The sequence below is a fragment of the Nicotiana tabacum genome, chromosome 9, assembly GCF_000715075.1.
Source record: "Nicotiana tabacum cultivar K326 chromosome 9, ASM71507v2, whole genome shotgun sequence".
Lineage (NCBI taxonomy): Eukaryota > Viridiplantae > Streptophyta > Magnoliopsida > Solanales > Solanaceae > Nicotiana > Nicotiana tabacum.
Genome location: NC_134088.1, coordinates 90,520,496 through 90,538,607, shown reverse-complemented (window position 1 = coordinate 90,538,607; position 18,112 = coordinate 90,520,496). Strand labels below are relative to the sequence as shown.

The 18,112-nt window shown below is 35.9% G+C and overlaps 1 protein-coding gene across 1 annotated transcript; it reads left to right on the top strand.

Moving 5' to 3' along the window:
• The first annotated feature begins 10,108 nt into the window (after positions 1-10,108).
• LOC107810434 (membrane steroid-binding protein 2) lies at positions 10,109-14,969 on the top strand. Its single transcript, XM_016635217.2, has 2 exons — positions 10,109-10,529; positions 14,332-14,969. The coding sequence occupies exons 1-2, from the start codon at positions 10,219-10,221 to the stop codon at positions 14,726-14,728; spliced, it is 708 nt and encodes a 235-aa protein (XP_016490703.1). The 5' UTR covers positions 10,109-10,218; the 3' UTR covers positions 14,729-14,969.
• The last annotated feature ends 3,143 nt before the right edge of the window (positions 14,970-18,112 follow it).

The following is an 18,112-nucleotide window of genomic DNA, read 5'->3' as shown; positions in this document are numbered from 1 at the left end:
ATCAGGTGGCATACCTGGAAGATCTGACAGGAATACATCGGGGAACTCCCGAACTACAGGCACTGAATTAATAGCAGGAGTCTCTGCAGTAGTATCCCGAACATAGGCTAGATAAGCTAAACAACCCTTCTCAACCATGTATTGAGCCTTTATAAAAGAAATAACTCGATTAAATGAACTAACAGGTGAACCCTTCCACTCCAGCTTAGGCAATGCTGGAATAGCCAAGGTAACAGTCTTGGCATAACAATCATGAATAGCATGATATGGAGATAACCAGTCCATGCCCAGAATAATTTCAAAATCGGTCATCTCAAGCAATAGGAGATCTGCTCTAGTTTCATAACCACAGAATGTAATAAGACAGGACCGGTAGATCCGGTTCACAATAACAGAATCATCCATATGAGTGGACACATAAACATGAGTACTCAAGGACTCACGAGAAACGCCCAAGAATGGAGCAAATAGAGATGACACATATGAATACGTAGATCCTGGATCAAATAATACTAAGGCATCTTTACCACAAACATAAATAATACCTGTAATCACGGCATCTGAGGCATCTACATCTAGTCTAGCCGTAAAAGCATAGAACCGAGCTGGAGCATCAATTGTCTGGCCTCCGCCTCGCTGACCTCCACCTCTAGGACGGCCCCTACCCACCTGTCCTCCGCCTCTCGGTGGTCGGACTACTGGTGGAGCAACTGGTCCGGTAAGCATAGGCTGCTGACCCTGCTGTACTGGTCTACCTCGAAGCCTGGGGCAAAACCTCCGCATGTGACTGGGATCCCCGCACTCGTAACAACTCTTCGGTGCGATGGGCTACTGACTAATTGTCTGGCCCTGGGGACCAGAATACCCACGGAAAGAACCCTGAATAGCTGGTGGGCGATAAGAACTCTCTGGGATAGCACTGAGATAAGGTCGCATTGGAGCACCTCGAGGAGGTGGTGGTGCTGGATATAGGGGTCTGCTGGACTGTCCCCTCACGAACTGACCTCTGCCCCCGGACGGAGCACCTCTGAACTCTCCAGAGTACCTGAACCGTTTATCTCTCATAATCTGCTCTCGGCTCCACTGACGTACACCCTCAATCCTCCGGGCTATCTCCACAACTCGCTCATAAGAAGTACCCATCTCAACCTTTCGAGCCATTGTAGCCTGAATACCAGTATGTAAATCGGCTACAAACCTTCACACTCTCTCCGCCTCAGTAGGGAGTATCATTAGTGCATGGCAAGATAATTCAGAAAACCTCGCCTCATAATCAGTCACTGACATCTGACCTTGCTGGAGCTGCTCAAACTAAAACTGCAATTCTTCCATCTGGGAGGGTGGAATATACCTGTCCAAGAAGATACGGGTGAACCTGTCCCAAGTCATGAGAGGAGAATCTGCTGGTCTGCCAAGAGCATAAGACTGCCACCATCTACGGGCTCTACCCTCTAGCTAAAAAGTAGCGAAATCAACCCCATGGGATTCCAATATCCTCATGTTGTACAGTCTATCCTTGCAACGATCAATGAAATCCTGTGGATCCTCATGTCGCTCACCTCCAAAGACAGGAGGATGTAGTCTAGTCCATTTGTCCAATAGTTTCTGAGGATCGGCGGCTACAGCTGGCCTGGGCTCAGGTGTAGCTGTTGCCACTGGCTGGACTCCACCCACGGGTAGTGCACCCTGGGTCTGATATACAACAGCTGCCTGTCCATGAGCCTGCGTGTTAGGGGTTTGTGCTCCCCCGCCCGCTTCAGATGTGGCTGGGTCTACCGGAAATAAACCGGTCTGAGTCATATTGTCCATGAATCACAGCATACGACCCATGACATCCTGAAATCCCGGTGCAGATGTGAAGTCCACCGGAGCTGGCTCTGCCACAGGCACCTCACCCTGCTCCTCAATAATGGGATTCTCTGCTGGATCCACTGGCGACATAACCGGAATAGTCCTGGGACGTCCTCGCCCTCTACCACGGGCTGGAGCCCTCCCTCGACCTCTGCCTCGACCTCTAGCAACTGGGGGAGTAGCTCTTCCCTGGTCTGGAATCTCATTAGAGCGTGTTCTCACCATCTGTGAGAGAATAAGAGAAGGCTATTTAGTACTACATCAATTGCACGATGGAATATGAAGAAAGGTAGCTTCCTAACACCATATAGCCTCTCGAAGATAAGTACAGACGTCTCTGTACCGATCCGCAAGACTCTATTAGGCCTGCTCATAACTTGTAAGACCTACGTGAACCTAGTGCTCTGATACCATGTTGTCACGACCCAATTTCACCTGTAGGTCGTGATGGCGCCCAACACTACAGTTAGGCAAGCCAACTAATAAATTAAGCATACATTGATAAAATTTAAAACCAAGAAAATATAAACCCAAACTCTACCAATGTGTGTGCCAAGACCTGGTGTCACAAGTTAACGAGCATCTAGTAGATTATACAAAACTCCAAATACTGTCTGAAATGAAATAGACAGAATGTAAATATAAGAAGAGACACTGGTAGCTACAGAACGGCTCAGAAAGGCAGCTCACCACTATGCCTCGGGATGATGTGGGTATGTGATGATAGGTCCTCCACTAGTACCTGTCTCAGATTCTGCACAAAAAGTGCAGCAAGTGTAGTATGAGTACGTAAACAACGTGTACCCAGTAAGTATCAAGCCTAATCTCGAAGTGGTAGAGACGAGATGGCCGACTTTGACACTCACTATTGGTCAATAATAATAACTGAAATAAAACTAGGATTTTTAAATCAGCATGATTTACAGAATTTACAATAATTTATTTAATCAGCGAAAATAATCAAATTCCTTCAAATGTAACAATTCTCAATATATTAATTAAATTCCTTCAATTCAAATAATTTTCAATTTATCAATTAAATCTCATTTACAGGAGTAACAATTAATTCCTTAACAAGCAAGAATAATAATTCATTAAATTCCAAGGATTTTCCAATTAAAGTATTGTGTAATTATTATTATTAAGCACGATTTCTGTCGAGGGCGTACGGCCCGATCCAGAGTGTCGTGTACACTGCCGAGGGAAGTGCGGCGTGATCTATAGATGCATCTATCCTGCTGAGGCATTCGGCCTGCTCCACAAGAAAGGAGGACATTTTCTGATGTGCCTCCGGAAGGAGAGTGTATTTATTATAAGATGAATTTGGGAGGAGAAAAATTTCTTTTAACAATTAATTGATTAAAACAGACAATCAAGCCTATGAGATTTCCATCCTTTAATATCTTTATCTAACAATTCACAATATATTCATATAGATATCAATTAATATAAATAAATCAAAGAATACAATTTACACAAGTAAGGCATGCTCTGTGTCCTAAACTACCCGGACTTTAGCATTAATAGTAGCTACGCACGGACTCTCGTCACTACGTGCGTACGTAGCCCCCCCCACAATTAGCAACAATTATTTAATTTTAATCACCTATGAGGTAATTTCCCCCTCACAAGGTTAGACAAGAGACTTACCTCGTCTTTCTCCAATTTAATCCACAATTTTGCCTTTTCCACGATTATCCAACTCTGTCTGGCTCGAATCTAGCCAAAATAATTCGATACAATCACTAAAAATTATAGGAAATAAATTCTATAAGGAAATACTACATTTTTAATAAAAATCTCAAAATTAATTAAAAATTCGCTCGCGGGGCCCACATCTCGAAATCCGGCGAAAGTTATGAAATCCGACAACCCATTCAATTACTAATCCAACCATACCAGTTTCACTCAAATCTGACTCCGAATCGATACCGAAATCTCAAAATTTCGTTTCTATGAGATTTCTAAACTTTTCCAAATCTCAAATCTCAAAACACTAATTAAATTGTGAAAAACAATGATACACTTGTATATGTAGACCAAATCCGAGTTAGAATCACTTACCCCAATGTTTTTTCCTTGAAAATCTGTCAAAAGTCGCCTCTGCTCAAGCTCAAGTTCGCCAAAAATGGCAAATGGGACGAATGTCCTCTTTTTATAAAACTACCCAGCAGCCTTCGGAACTGGTCCTCGAGCTGGGCCTCGACCGCGGCTTCGATCACAGGCTCGAGCCTGGACCTCGGTCATGGCCTCGATCAGGGCATCGAACATGTGCCTTCGATCAGGGCATCGAGGTTGGGCCTTCGCTTAGGGCATCGAGCTTGGGTCTTGATCCTAGTCCTCGAGCCTTACCTTCGATCATGCCCTCGAGCCTTGCCTTCGATCATGCCCTCGAGCCTTGCCTTCGATCGAGGCTTCGATACTGAGTTTTGTCCCTGGCTTCGACTCAGGGCTCGATATCTGGGCTCGATCACAGCCCAGAATGTCCAACATAAGAGGAAAAATTGCAGCAGCTTTTTAACTCAATTTTTTGATCCGTTAATCATACGAAACTCACCCGAGGCCCTCGGGACCTCAACCAAATATACCAACAAGTCCTAAAATATCATACGAACTTAGTCGAACCTCTAAATCACATCAAATAACGCTAAAACCATGAATCATACCCCAATTCAAGCTTAATGAAACTAAGAGTTTTCAACTTCTACATTCAATGTCGGAACCTATCAAATCAACTCCGATTGATCTCAAATTTTACACACAAGTCATAAATTACATAACGGAGCTATAAAAATTTTTAGAACTGGATTCCGACTCCGGTATCAAAAAGTAAACTCATCGGTCAAACTTCCAAACTTAAATTCTTATTTTTAGCCATTTCATGCCTAATTTCACTACGGACTTCCAAATAAAATTCCGAACACGCTCCTAAGTCTAAAATCACCATACGGAACTGTTGGAATCATCAAAATTCTATTCCGGAGTCATTTTCACAAAATGTTGACCGAAGTCAAACTTAGTGCTTTAAGGCCAATCTTAAGGAACCAAGTGTTCTGGTTTCACCCCAAACACTTCCGAATCCCGAACCAACTATCCCCGCAAGTCATAAATTATTACAAGCACCTACAGGAAGTTTTATTTTAGGGAACGAGGTTCTAAAAGTTAAAAATGACCGGTTGGGTCATTACAAATATTGTCAATGATTTTTTCAATTAAAGGTTCTACTATATCTCTTTGTTTTTCTAGAGAGCATAATACTTAGTTTCCATAAAAGTGCATGGTAACTAGTAGTACTATATTATTTTATTTGATACATTATTTTTCTTTAATGTTCTAGTCATATCACTTTCATCTTGAAGTAAGCTTATTGCAGCAAAGACCACATGTGAATTTTCAATATTATTTTGTATTTTCATATATCTGTTTGACACTAATTACTTAGCTGATTTGAGTAAACGAAAGTCTATTATTGAGAATTATATCCAAATGACATTATGAATAGTTTAACTCAAGAGGTAAACATTGCCTTCACAACAATAATAATAATAATAATAATAATAATAATAATAATAATAATAATAATAATAATAATAATAATAATAATAATAATAATAATAATAATAATAATAATAATAATAATAATAATAATAATAATAATAATAGTTCTTCAAAATGTGAAGGCAATGTTTACCATCAAATTGGTATGTAAAATAATAAAGCACGCCGCCGATTATGATACATTCATTGAAGAGAATGTGACTTGTGATAAGCATTGAGAATGCAGACCCATTCCTAAAGGTGAATATTGTAATATGTGATAAAAGTAATGAATAAAGACATGCAATGCATGATTGGATGAGTACCACACAACTCACCTCTGAGGGAGGTTTAAGTAAAATAAAGAGAATAAATATTATTGTGTGGTTACATGAATATGTCATTGGTCGCGTACATGTGATACGCCAAAAAATATTTTGTTGTGCCTTCTCCATGAAGGAGACATTTACTATATTAATGGTGTGACAAAAGATCTTGTAGTACAAAAGTTGTTAAGAACTCCAAAAAAATTAATTTGTTACTACCCGGATGAATAAAAGTATTCACGACATTGATATTGTAAAGTCTCAAAAGAAACTTTTTGAGTTTCAAATGTATAAGTCAAAGTGGTTGGCATATTGAGACTATAAATGAAAGGAATATTGAATATTTTCATATTTCTATAATCATAACGGATAAATATGAAAGATTACCCGATTTTCTTTTTATTTGTACTACACAAATATAAGCATGATGATGGAATCATATGTCACAAGTAAACTAGAGGTTTACTAAAACAAATATTAGTTGGCATGACCGGTTGACCATCTCGGTTCAATTATAATGCGAAAAATTAATTGAGAATTACATTGATATATATTGAAGAAATATAAGATTCTTCAAGAATTCTCTTGTGCTGCTTATTCTCATGATATATCAGTTAAAGTTGGGATTGAATCCTTTGATTTTTGGAACTAATAAAAGGTGATAAATATATGGGCTCAGTCACCTGCCATGTCGACCGTTTACTATTATATGATTTTAATAGATGCATCTATTCTTTGGTCACATGTGCATTTGTTATCAACTTGTAGTTTGACTTTTGCAAGACTGATTGCTCAAATTATTAGAGCACAGTTCCAAAATATAAATTATGATTATTTATCTTGATAATATTAGTTTAAATCCAAGTTGATTTAGCAGAAATTGTATGCCTCCAATTATAGCAAAACCGTTAGTTATGAGAACAAAATTTCCAAAATAAAATTTGTTATGTGATGTATTATTTAATATACAACAGCACTTGTACGCATCTAGCCAAATTAAGATAAGTTCTCCCTATCACAATCGGTTCAGGGTCAGGAACCAAATAATTTTCATCTAGAAATATGAATGTGCTATATGATTTAATTGTTCCACCACAATGTACAAAGATGGATCCCCAAATAAGGTTAGGGATATGTGTCGGTGATACCAACAATAGGGGGAGAAAATGGGCAGCTGAAAAAGTAATGCATGTAATGAATTATTATGAGTACATCTAGATCCTCGTATGAGAAAATGTGAACTTGAAGTTCAAGGGATAATTCATTTGCAAAATATTGCCAGACGTATTTGTTGACCCAAAGTTAAATATCATATTCAGCTGCTAATGCTCCAAATAAAATAAAGTTCATAATGAATAGAGTTTATGGCATGCATGAAGTATAATAGACTAATCGTTTCCAAAGATAAAACTCCTTGAAAAAGGAGAGGAGCAAATGTTCAAGATGGTCATAATAAGGAGGCAAGTGCTCTAGAAGAGCACCACAACATAACACTTCATAAAACCTCATGGAAAAGGCTCAGGTACCTGAAAATAATAAGATAAAGAGATCTCAATAAGTTATGTATTTATTGGGTAATAGTAGAACCGATATAAAATGATCGTCGACAATATTGCTAATATAATATAGCGCTCAATATTATTAATATTGACGAGGATCTTGAGCTCAAATCTATCATGAAATTTGGACAGATAAATGATTGGCCAAATGAAAAATACGCAATAAAAATTAATTTCACCTGAAAAATATGAAGTTGGACGGATAGTCCTAACACCTGAAAGTATAAAGTTAGTGGAGGTATAAATACGTTCTTGTGCGGAAAAAAAGGCAAGTCGATAAACATAAAGACGACTTGTGTCACAAGAAAATTTATAAATATCCTGGCATTGATTATATAGAGACATGTTCTCCTGTGGTGGATGTCGCCATTTTAGGTTTTAATCTAGCAATACAAGAAAAACGTGATATGCGTATAATGAAAATCATTGAAGGATTTAAATTGTTCTGAATTATATTAAGGTTTCCAAGAAATTTATTAAATAAAGCTTCAAAAATTCTTATACGGATTGAAACAATCAGGGCACATGTGGCATAATCGCCTGAGTGAGTACCTGTTGAAAGAAGGGTACAAGAAGGATTCAATTTGTTCTTGTATCTTTATAAAAAGAGATGGATCTAAATTTATTATAATCACCATGTATGTTGATGATTTAAATATCATTGGAACTCCTAGGGAGCTTCCTAAAGCAGTAGAGCTTCCTAAAGCAGTAGACTATTTAAAGAAAGAATTTGAAATGAAAGATCTTGGAAAGACAAAATTTTGTCTTGGTCTACAAATTAAGTATATGAAAGATGGAGTTTTTGTCCATCAATCAACATACACTAAAATGATTTTAAAGCGATTATACATGGATAAAGCACATCCATTCCGACCTCATGAAAATAATGAAGAGCTTATTAGTCCTGGAGTACCATATCTTAGTGCAATTGGTGCACTAATATATCTTTCTAACATTACAAGGTCTGACATAACTTTTTCAATTAATGTCTTAACAAGATATAGCTCTGCTCCTACAAGGAGACATTGGAATGGAATCAAATACATATTGCGGTATCTAAAAGGGACTACCGATATGAGATTATTTTATGGCAATGATTGTAGTCCCGATCTTGTTGGTTATGCCAATGCTGGGTATTTATATGACCCACACAAGGCTCGATCTCAAACAGGCTATGTGTTTACATATGGAGGCACTGCCATATCTTGGCGATCAACTAAGCAATCAATCGTGGCTACTTCATCTAATCATGCTGAGATAATTGCTATTCATGAAGCAAGTCGAGAATGTGTATGGTTGAGGTCTATAATACACCTTATTCGAGACAAATATAGTTTGAAGTGTGACAAACTACCCACAATTTTGTATGAAGACAATGCAACATGCATAGCCCAATTGAATGGAGGATTTATAAAGGGGATAGGACAAAGCAAATTTCACCAAAGTTATTTTTCACACATGATCTTCAAAAGAATGGTGATATCAATATGCAACAGATTCGTTCAAGTGATAATACGGCTAATCTGTTCACCAAATCTCTACCGACATCAACCTTCAAGAAATTAGTGTACAAGATTGGGATGCGAAGGCTCAAGGATGTGAATTGATGCTCTCATCAGGGGGAGTTAATACGCGTTGTACTCTTTTTCCCTTACAAGGTTTTATCCCACTGGATTTTCCTTGCAAGGTTTTTAACGAGGCAACCAAAGGGCATATTTCTAAACATGTGTACTCTTTTTCCTTCACTAGAATTTTTTTTCCCATAGGATATTTTCTTAATAAGGTTTTAACGAGGCACATTATCTATGGACATCCAATGGGGAGTGTTATAAGAAAAATCAAATTATGGTGGATGTCTACTCTTCCTCCATGATCTTCTCAAATGCTTAATGACATATTCAATGACATATTTCTATGCTTAATGACATATTCAATGACATATTTTTCTTCATTTTTCATGCCTATATAAAGGCCTTATAATAGATAAGAAAATACACACAATTGAAGAAGAAAATCTCTTCCTTCTCTCTATCTCCATTTCTTGTTTATGTTTTACTAAATTGCTTTTATTTCATACAACAACATGTCTTGTTCATGTTTTACTAAGTTGCTTTTATTTTATAACAAAAGGTAGTTTATTTTGTCTTAATAATGACACTTGGCTTTTTGTGGTTATGCCACTTGTCTTAATAATGTGTTTTTGCTTCTCCTTTTATTATATATAGTCATATAGATATTAAATAACTTTAAAACTTCAACTTGAAACTACTCCCCAATTTGAATTAGTAGTTATTTTCGTTTATATTTTTGTTTTTTAAATATAGCTAATTATAAGATATCTATATTTATTAATTCAAATAGAGTAACCAATTAATTCAAAATTTAAAAGGTTTTTTTTACTTAAAAAGGTAGTTTATTTTATCTTAATAATGCCACTTGACTTTTTGTGGTTATGCCCTCTGTATTAATAATGTGCTTTTACCTCTCCTTTTATTATATATAGATTTAAAATAACTTTAAAAGTCCAACTTGAAATTACTACCCAATTTGAATGAGTAGTTATTTTTGTTTTTTTAATATAACTAATTATAAGATATCTATATTTATTAATTCAAATAGAGTAACCAATTAATTCAAAATTTTAAAAAGTTTTTTTAGTTAAAAAGGTACTAGTTTATTTTGTCATAATAATGACACTTAATTTTTTATAGTTATACCTTAATAATGTACTTTTGATTGTCCTTTTTATTATAGATAGATAGATCACATTCAGATTCAATTAGTGATTTTCCAAATAGGATCACAAAGTTGGTAAAACAGTCCAAAAACAACCGAACATCTCAAATGGTCCACACTTGACACTCCCATCCCCTCTATCTCACAAACCCCAATTAAAACCTTTCTCTTTTCTCGCCCCACTTCCCTTACACCTCCAATAAAGAACTATGGCCCTGCAGCTATGGGAAAACTTGAAAGATTCAATCTTTGACTACACAGGCCTTTCCCCTACAACTTTTTTCACAGTTGTTGCTTTGGGTCTTGCTTTGTACTATGTTGTCTCAGGGTTTTTCAGCTCACCTGATCATGTTCACCACCAAAGGTCTAGAAATTTTGAGGAACAGATGGAACCTCTTCCCCCACCAGTTCAGCTTGGTGAAATTTCTGAAGAGGAGTTGAAACAGTATGATGGGTCTGATCCTAAGAAGCCTTTGTTGATGGCTATCAAGGGTCAGATCTATGATGTTTCTCAAAGCAGGTATTTTTCCTTTGTATTCTAGTGTTTTATGCTAGTTTTTTAAGGTGTTTGATTGATATTGGAGTTTGTATTTGGATTTTAGATAATTTTTGGTATGCTTCTTTGAGTAGGATTTTTTGGCTTTTCTTTTTCTGTGGAAGTTTTTGTTCTTGATTGTTCATTTAATTGCTTTTCTTGATCAATTATGGAGAGGCTTTTATTTGACTTTGGAGAATAAAAAGGTATCTGTAAAAGAACCTAATACTAAAGGGTCGAATCAATCTCCCTTTTGCTGTTTCTTTCAAGTTACTGTGAATTGCTTTTTCTTGTCCTTTGGAGGAAAAAGTATGAACTTTTTCTTATAAAAAAAAACTGTCTGAACTTTACTGAAGTCCTTAGACTCTTTAATCTGCTAATTACAAAACCTGGACATGGAATTCGTTGAATAAAGGAGGTAATTAGGAGTTAGTGCTGTAGGTGCGTCATTCAATATGCTTTCCTTCTTAACTTGCTTTCTCTACTAACACCGTGGGGCGAAAAGTTCTAGTTAAAAGATTTCCTTTTGCAAGAATAACTCAATTGGCTGTTTAAGTGTGTCAACTTGCTAGCCTGGGTCCATAAGGATTGAGGTCTAGTCTAAGGCCATAAGACCCTCTTTAATTTTATTATGATTAAGACTTCTGAATCTGAATATACATGTGAATATTAAGATCTTGCATTTTAATATGAGCACTGAATAATTAAGACTATGGTTTTTCAGCATTTGAATGTGGATACTATATTTGTATTTAAAAACTAACAAATATAGAATTCAGTAAATTACTACTAATAAATATTATATCCACAAAATATTAGAGAAAATCTTAATTAAATGGTGCTATATAATTTGTTTCTTTGATGAATTACACTCTAAAGTTAGCGGCGGTGATTGACGAGGTGGTGGTCGACAATAATAGTTGTAAGGTGGTGGCTATGGTTGCCATAGTTATATGGAGGAGGTTGACAATGGTGGTTGTACGGTGGTGGCCAGAGGTGATGGATTTGGGTAAAAGTTGGCAATAGTTTTGGTGGTGCTTACTAGTGGTGAAGGTGGTTGTTGGTGGTGATTGCACTGTGGAGGTTAGTGGTAGAGGCGGTTGCTGGTGGTAACTAGTAGTGAAGGTGGTTGTGTGGCGGAGATGGTTGTTGGTTGTGGCTAGTGTCAGTTGTAGTCAGTAGTGGAGGCGTTGGTGGTGGTTGATGGTGGAGGTGGTTGTGGGTTGGTGGTTGGCGGTGATAATAAATATAATTGTGGTAAAGGGCTACATTCACATGGATTTTAAGTGAATGTCTTAATGATGTTAGGATTCATTAACAGCTAATAAATGGTTGTGAAAGAAAGAAGCAAATGCACTTAATAGGCTGACATTATTTTATTTAGATCTTAGACCTCCATTAAGTGCAAATAAATAGGGTCTTTTGATTGAATGAATATGAGACTTTAAAATACGAAAAAGTGAAGCATAATTAAACAGAAATATATTATAAAGAGAAATTCTAGTTCTTTTTTAAGTAAATAAGTTCTTTTTTGTTACTTTCTTCTTCTTCTTCTTATTATTATTATTATTATTATTATTATTATTATAACCGTGGTGTCCGGACCAACTTGCTCGCACCCAGACTTGTTCAATGGGATACCTGTCACCTCCTACCAGTACCAAGTACCAGGTTACTGTTTCTATCCAGGCTTGGATAGATGAGAAAAAATCACCTAGTTTTTTTTGCCATTTGAACCTGAGATCTCATTGTTCTCACCCACTTCATTGACCACTAGGCCATATCCTTGGGTGCTTTTTGCCTATGTTGCGCGGACTCTCCAAAATGATGCCGTACCCGTGTCGGGATCCGACATGCACCCAGCAACATTTTCGGAGAGTGCGAGCAACATAGCTTTTTGCTACTTTCTTATTCTTATGTCAAGTTTACTTTTGTTTATACAACGTTAAAATTTAGTATTGTGTTACGTACATTCAAATAGTATAAAAAATAAAAAATATTATAGTATACATACTTTCAAATGTTAGAATTTTAAAAAAATACTTAAGTAGAGTATCAGTATCGAAAAGATTCAAGAAAATTTATGTTACCTTAAAAAAGAACTCTTTTCTCTTTTTGAATCCTTTTTACGTTCTCTACCTGACTTTGCAATTTTTTTTAATTTAAACTGATATTTCAATTAATAATAAGAATGCATAACATTTATGTTAATATCAGTATTTTCATTCCAAATTGACAACACATATCTCCTCGAAACTGCAAGCGTCGAGTCAAGCTCTCCACCATGAGTTTTCCCTTTTGACAAATGAATCCGCTATCATGTGCAAGAAGTGCACATAGGAAAACAATCATCACCCTCAAAGAGGTCTTCATCAAGCTATATTGCAATTGCTACTTAGACCAATGCCTTTAGAATAGAGCATAGATAGTTTATTTTTTAATGCATAGCTTGACTTACTTATATACTTGTATATATAATATATGGATAAAACTAAGGATCTGCATTAATATAAATATTTCATATTGTTGATTGTACTAAATATTGATGAGAAAATCTACTGTTAATTTAATCAAAACTTTAAAATGTAAAATTTATACCTAGTTAGAGTCCAACATGAGAAAACATATAATAAAATCCAAATATTTTACAATTTCATTTAATAAATTAATTGAACTATGTTATGTTCAATAGAATATCTTAGTAGCCATACTAAATCTGTAATGCAATATGGATTGATTCTAACATGCATCATCCAAGAAAAAGAGGATAGAAAATCATGATATCTCATTACTTCCTCTATCCCATTTTATGTGGCACACTTTCCTTTTCAATCTATCCGAAAAAGAATATCACTTTTTTATATTTAAAAATAATTTGACTTTAAACTTCTAATTTTACCTTTAATGAGATGATTTATAGTCACATAAATATCCATGACTTGTTTTAGACCACAAGCTTCAAAACTCTTCCTTTCCACATAGATTAGGATGGAGGGAGTACTTTTCATTTTTATAATGAAGCATCTCGTTACTTTTTAATTGGGTCAACTGTGAAGACCAATTTACAAAATTAATTATATCGTCCATCTTTTACGTGTGCATTTGCTGACAAGTCACATTCACTTACCATTACACTTTGTCAAATTATTATTGAAGTCCAAAAATTGAGTAATTATCAAGAATATGGTCGATGTATAATTACTCATTCACAAAAATAGTTTTAAAAAATGTACTTATAAGTGCATGTGACTTGTCAACAAGCGCACATGTGACAAATTAAAGATGGAAGAATATTTAGTATATGCATCGCGTTTCGAAGTTGACCCAGAATCTTGTTTGTTCTTGATTTTCTTTATTTTATTAAATCATGTCAAGCTGAAGCTAATTGCTTCAGATTTAATTCTTTTGTTTAGTTTGAACTATTTAGTATTCTCCTAGTTATGATATTATTTTCAGGACTTAAATAACTTTTGATTTGGAAATGTTCACTTGGTAACTTCTTTTTTCCAGCAAGCAGAAACTCAAAAGTTCTCATATGAGAATTGTGAAGGTCAAATTGTTTTCTTCGTAATTCCGTCAATCGGCGTATAGACTGAATTCATTAAGGACACAGTCTTTGGAATTCAAATATCTGAGATGAGTTTGAATATGTTCTTTTTTTAACAAAATGTTATGCTTATATCTTGACCATTAGTCCTTTTATAACCAGGGCCATATTTTTCAGTTTTGCAGTAGTTTTCCTACAATAGGTGTTGTCACCACATATTTGTGCTTAATCTGTGTGCAGAATGTTCTATGGACCTGGAGGACCTTATGCATTGTTTGCTGGGAAGGATGCGAGTAGAGCTCTTGCCAAGATGTCCTTCGACGAAAAAGATCTCACGGGTGATATATCTGGTCTTGGTGCATTTGAGCTTGACGCTTTACAGGATTGGGAGCACAAATTCATGAGCAAATATGTTAAGGTTGGGACTGTGAAGCAGACAGTAGTGCCTGTAAGCGACGGGGCAGCTAATAGTGAACATGTTGAAGCAAATAATCACGATGCTAAACCAGCAGAAGGTGGTGCACCAGAGAGTGTCGAGCCATCAGAAAATGCTGATCCTCGTAATGAGGCTTCATCAGATAGTATTCCAGCTGAAACTGTGAACAAGTTTGATGGTGATGCTGACAAGAAGGAATAATTACGACCAATTTTCATGAGCAAGCTGAGAACGAGAGATAACAGGTTCCGTAAAAGCATGACACTTGGTGCATGTGTATTATCTTGTATCAGAAGGATATAAACAGGTCTTAGTTAATCTCTATTACTATAGTAGTTGTTTGAACAAAAGATCTTATTAAGATTAATGCAAGAAAAGAGACAGATGCATGAGTAGCCTATGTAATTCCAAGTATCATTCAAGCTGCATTTGTTTTTCTTGATTGGGAGCAATCCTCACCAGTTCCATGCATTTTTACTACAGCCAACAATGTTACTAGTAATTCCTGAAGGGGACTCACTCTGCTCGATTCGATGAACTTACATATGACATTGAACATTTACATACTACCACCAACATGTTTTGTTCACTTACTTGTATGTCTCTTGCTTGTAATCCTCTCGACTATAGTGTTCTTTCACTATCAAGGTTTGCAGCACTTTTATTTTGTAGCTAAAGATGGCCTTGTACTCTTGGGGCTTGTTTGGTACGAGGGATAAGAGATAATTAATTCCGGGATTAAATTTGAGATGTGTTTATCCCATATTTGATTGGGATAAAATCACGGTATAACTAATCTCGGTAATAGTTTTTCGGGATTGTAGTGTTATTTTTATCCCTATGGGAGGGTGGGATAACTAATTTCAGAATAATTAATCTTGGGATAACTTGTTTCCGACCAAACGACATCTTAGTTGTTGCATATGTCTAGTCCTTTCTTTCAGTAGGAGCACTTACCCTTTAATGGGCCAGTAAAAAGAGGAAATCGGGTATCATGTCCTTGAAAATGACATTTTTAGAATGACAAATCATCTCAAAATTCTTTCCAATATTTACTAAATAAAGCTCATCTCCACTTGTTTATTAAATACGAAAGTTAAATTCAGCTTCAGTACTAAGCTCGTTCACCCAAAAAAAAAAAAAAAAATGGCTGGTGAAATATACTCCATGTGTCTTGAATTAATTGCGTTGAATTTTATTTACAATGATTTGATCATTTCTTAATTTGGCAGTCCTTTTCAAACCAAATTTTATAAGAAAAAGGCTACTCCACCAAACATGACTTTTTGTAATTAAAATAATAAAAAATAATACTTAGAAATTAGGATCAAATGAGAATTTGATTGATTAAAGAAAAAAGAAGACAGAGAGTACTAATTATATATTATTATATACAAGTGTACTAGTTATGACCTGTGAGGTCTAAACTGTTGGATTACATATACCAAAGGAAACAATAACATTATCATATTCACGTGTGAATTAAACAGTTAGTATATACGGAGATTATTCGAGTTACCTCTTGAATTGTGAACAAAGCAGATTAATCTCGGTCTCTAGTTCCAAAGTTGCAAGACCGCGACCTCATCAAAACCTCCACAGTCTTCTACCGTGTTACCTAAATAATATCCGGAAAGAGAGAATTTCGGATTCGAAATTCCAAGGAAGAAAACGTGTAAAACCAGTGCAAAAAAAAAAAACGGGCAGCCTATATGCAATATATATAGCCGCATTTTTTTAGGTTAAAACCCTTTTCCAAAACCTGTTAGGTTTTCTTCTTCCACTAAGGAAATGTTTCATTTTATTTCCTATTATTTAGGCACAGTAGGGACCACATAATTTAATTAACAAGGCTTTATATTATGGAATTAATTTCGAAATTTAAAATTCATTTCTACCATAATAAATTACGAATTATTCCACTAAAAATTCGTAATTGCACTCCTTAGTACAATTCGAAATTCTTTCATAAAACCTTACTTAACTCCCCATGTTAAGATTCAGATACTAACCAATCAAATTAAATTACTGACAATTTAATTTATTGATTACTTCCTTTAAACTTTCGCTTAACTTATTTCATGTGTCGGATACAAAATCCACCGGCCGAGTTTACACATGAAATCTTATAAGCTTTCATAAAGGAGTATCATTAATCTAAAAAATCGAGACATGGATTCTATCAACTAATTATTACTTCGCCAATGTATATCATTATTGTCCAATTTACCAGGCTTATTGACCCACGAAAAAAAACTCGCCTTTTAATAAATCAAAACAATAAATGACACGCACACAACTAATAATAATTATATCGAGATTAAGAGTATAAGTACATTGAATGGACTAGAAAAATTATTTTATTAAGTAAGTATAAAATACTTATCTCTACTTGATCCGTTCAATACATACAAAATGTAATAGCACAAGAAGTCTGTCACGACCCAATTTTCCCTCCGTTGGGTATCGTGATGGCACCTAGTCTTAGGGACTAGGTAAGCCTAACAATAATTAAAACAATAACATTATTTAAATAGAATCTCTTAAAATTTTTAAAACCGGCAGTACAAGTCATAAGCTCTACAAAGTGTTTGCTAGAAAACTTCTAAATACAACTGTCCAGAAATGAGGATAAGCAGTGCAAAATAAAAACTAGAAGGTGACTCCGAAGCCTGCGAACGCAGCAACAGGTTTACCTTGAGTCTCCACAGCAACAGTCCACACATCTAGCTAACGAACAAGTACTTGGATCTGCACAAAAATGTGCAGAAGAATAGCATGAGCACACCACAGCGGTGCCCAGTAAGTATCAAGACTAACCTCGGTGGAATAGTGATGAGGAACAGTCAAGACACCCACTGGTCTAATAAACTGAACAGATATAAGTACATGAATAACAGAAGTATGATGTCTACATAAAGACTATGCAATATGGCTCACAATACAGTAATGGCAATAAGGAAGGAAACAACAAGTATCAACGGAATATCATGAAAATGACACAGACAAAGTGAATGGAACACAACCTAAATCCGGAATCACGAGTATAGCAAAGACAAGTTTTCTCAGTAATTACAACTGCTTTTACATCAGGTCTTAGTCCACAACTCCACGAGGTACCGCACCTCGGAAAATTCACAACTCACGGGTCTCAATACCTGAACCCTAACACTTGGCATCATGTGCCCTCATAACACCTCATAACCACACTGACGACTCACGTGCCAATAGAGCCAATCTCACATAGAAGGCAAGTAAATAAGGGTGAGCATCTATGCTCAACAATATCAAGAACACCTCTTATCCGATAAGAGTGCTTAACTACGTATATGCTTGTGCAAGTGTCCTAACATAGTCCATACCAGCAAATAAGCATAAGGAAGAAGAAGAACGGACAACACGTAGAATATTTTCTCACAGCTTTCACAAGATAAAGCTCACACAGGTACGTATACTACTACACAAATATCAATAACAAGAATGCCCCCAGGCCATAAATCATCACGATTCAATCCCTGACATATCCCACCTTGTCTCGCCACGTGTGCAATCGTAACATAAATGCCCGCCTTGTCTTACCACATA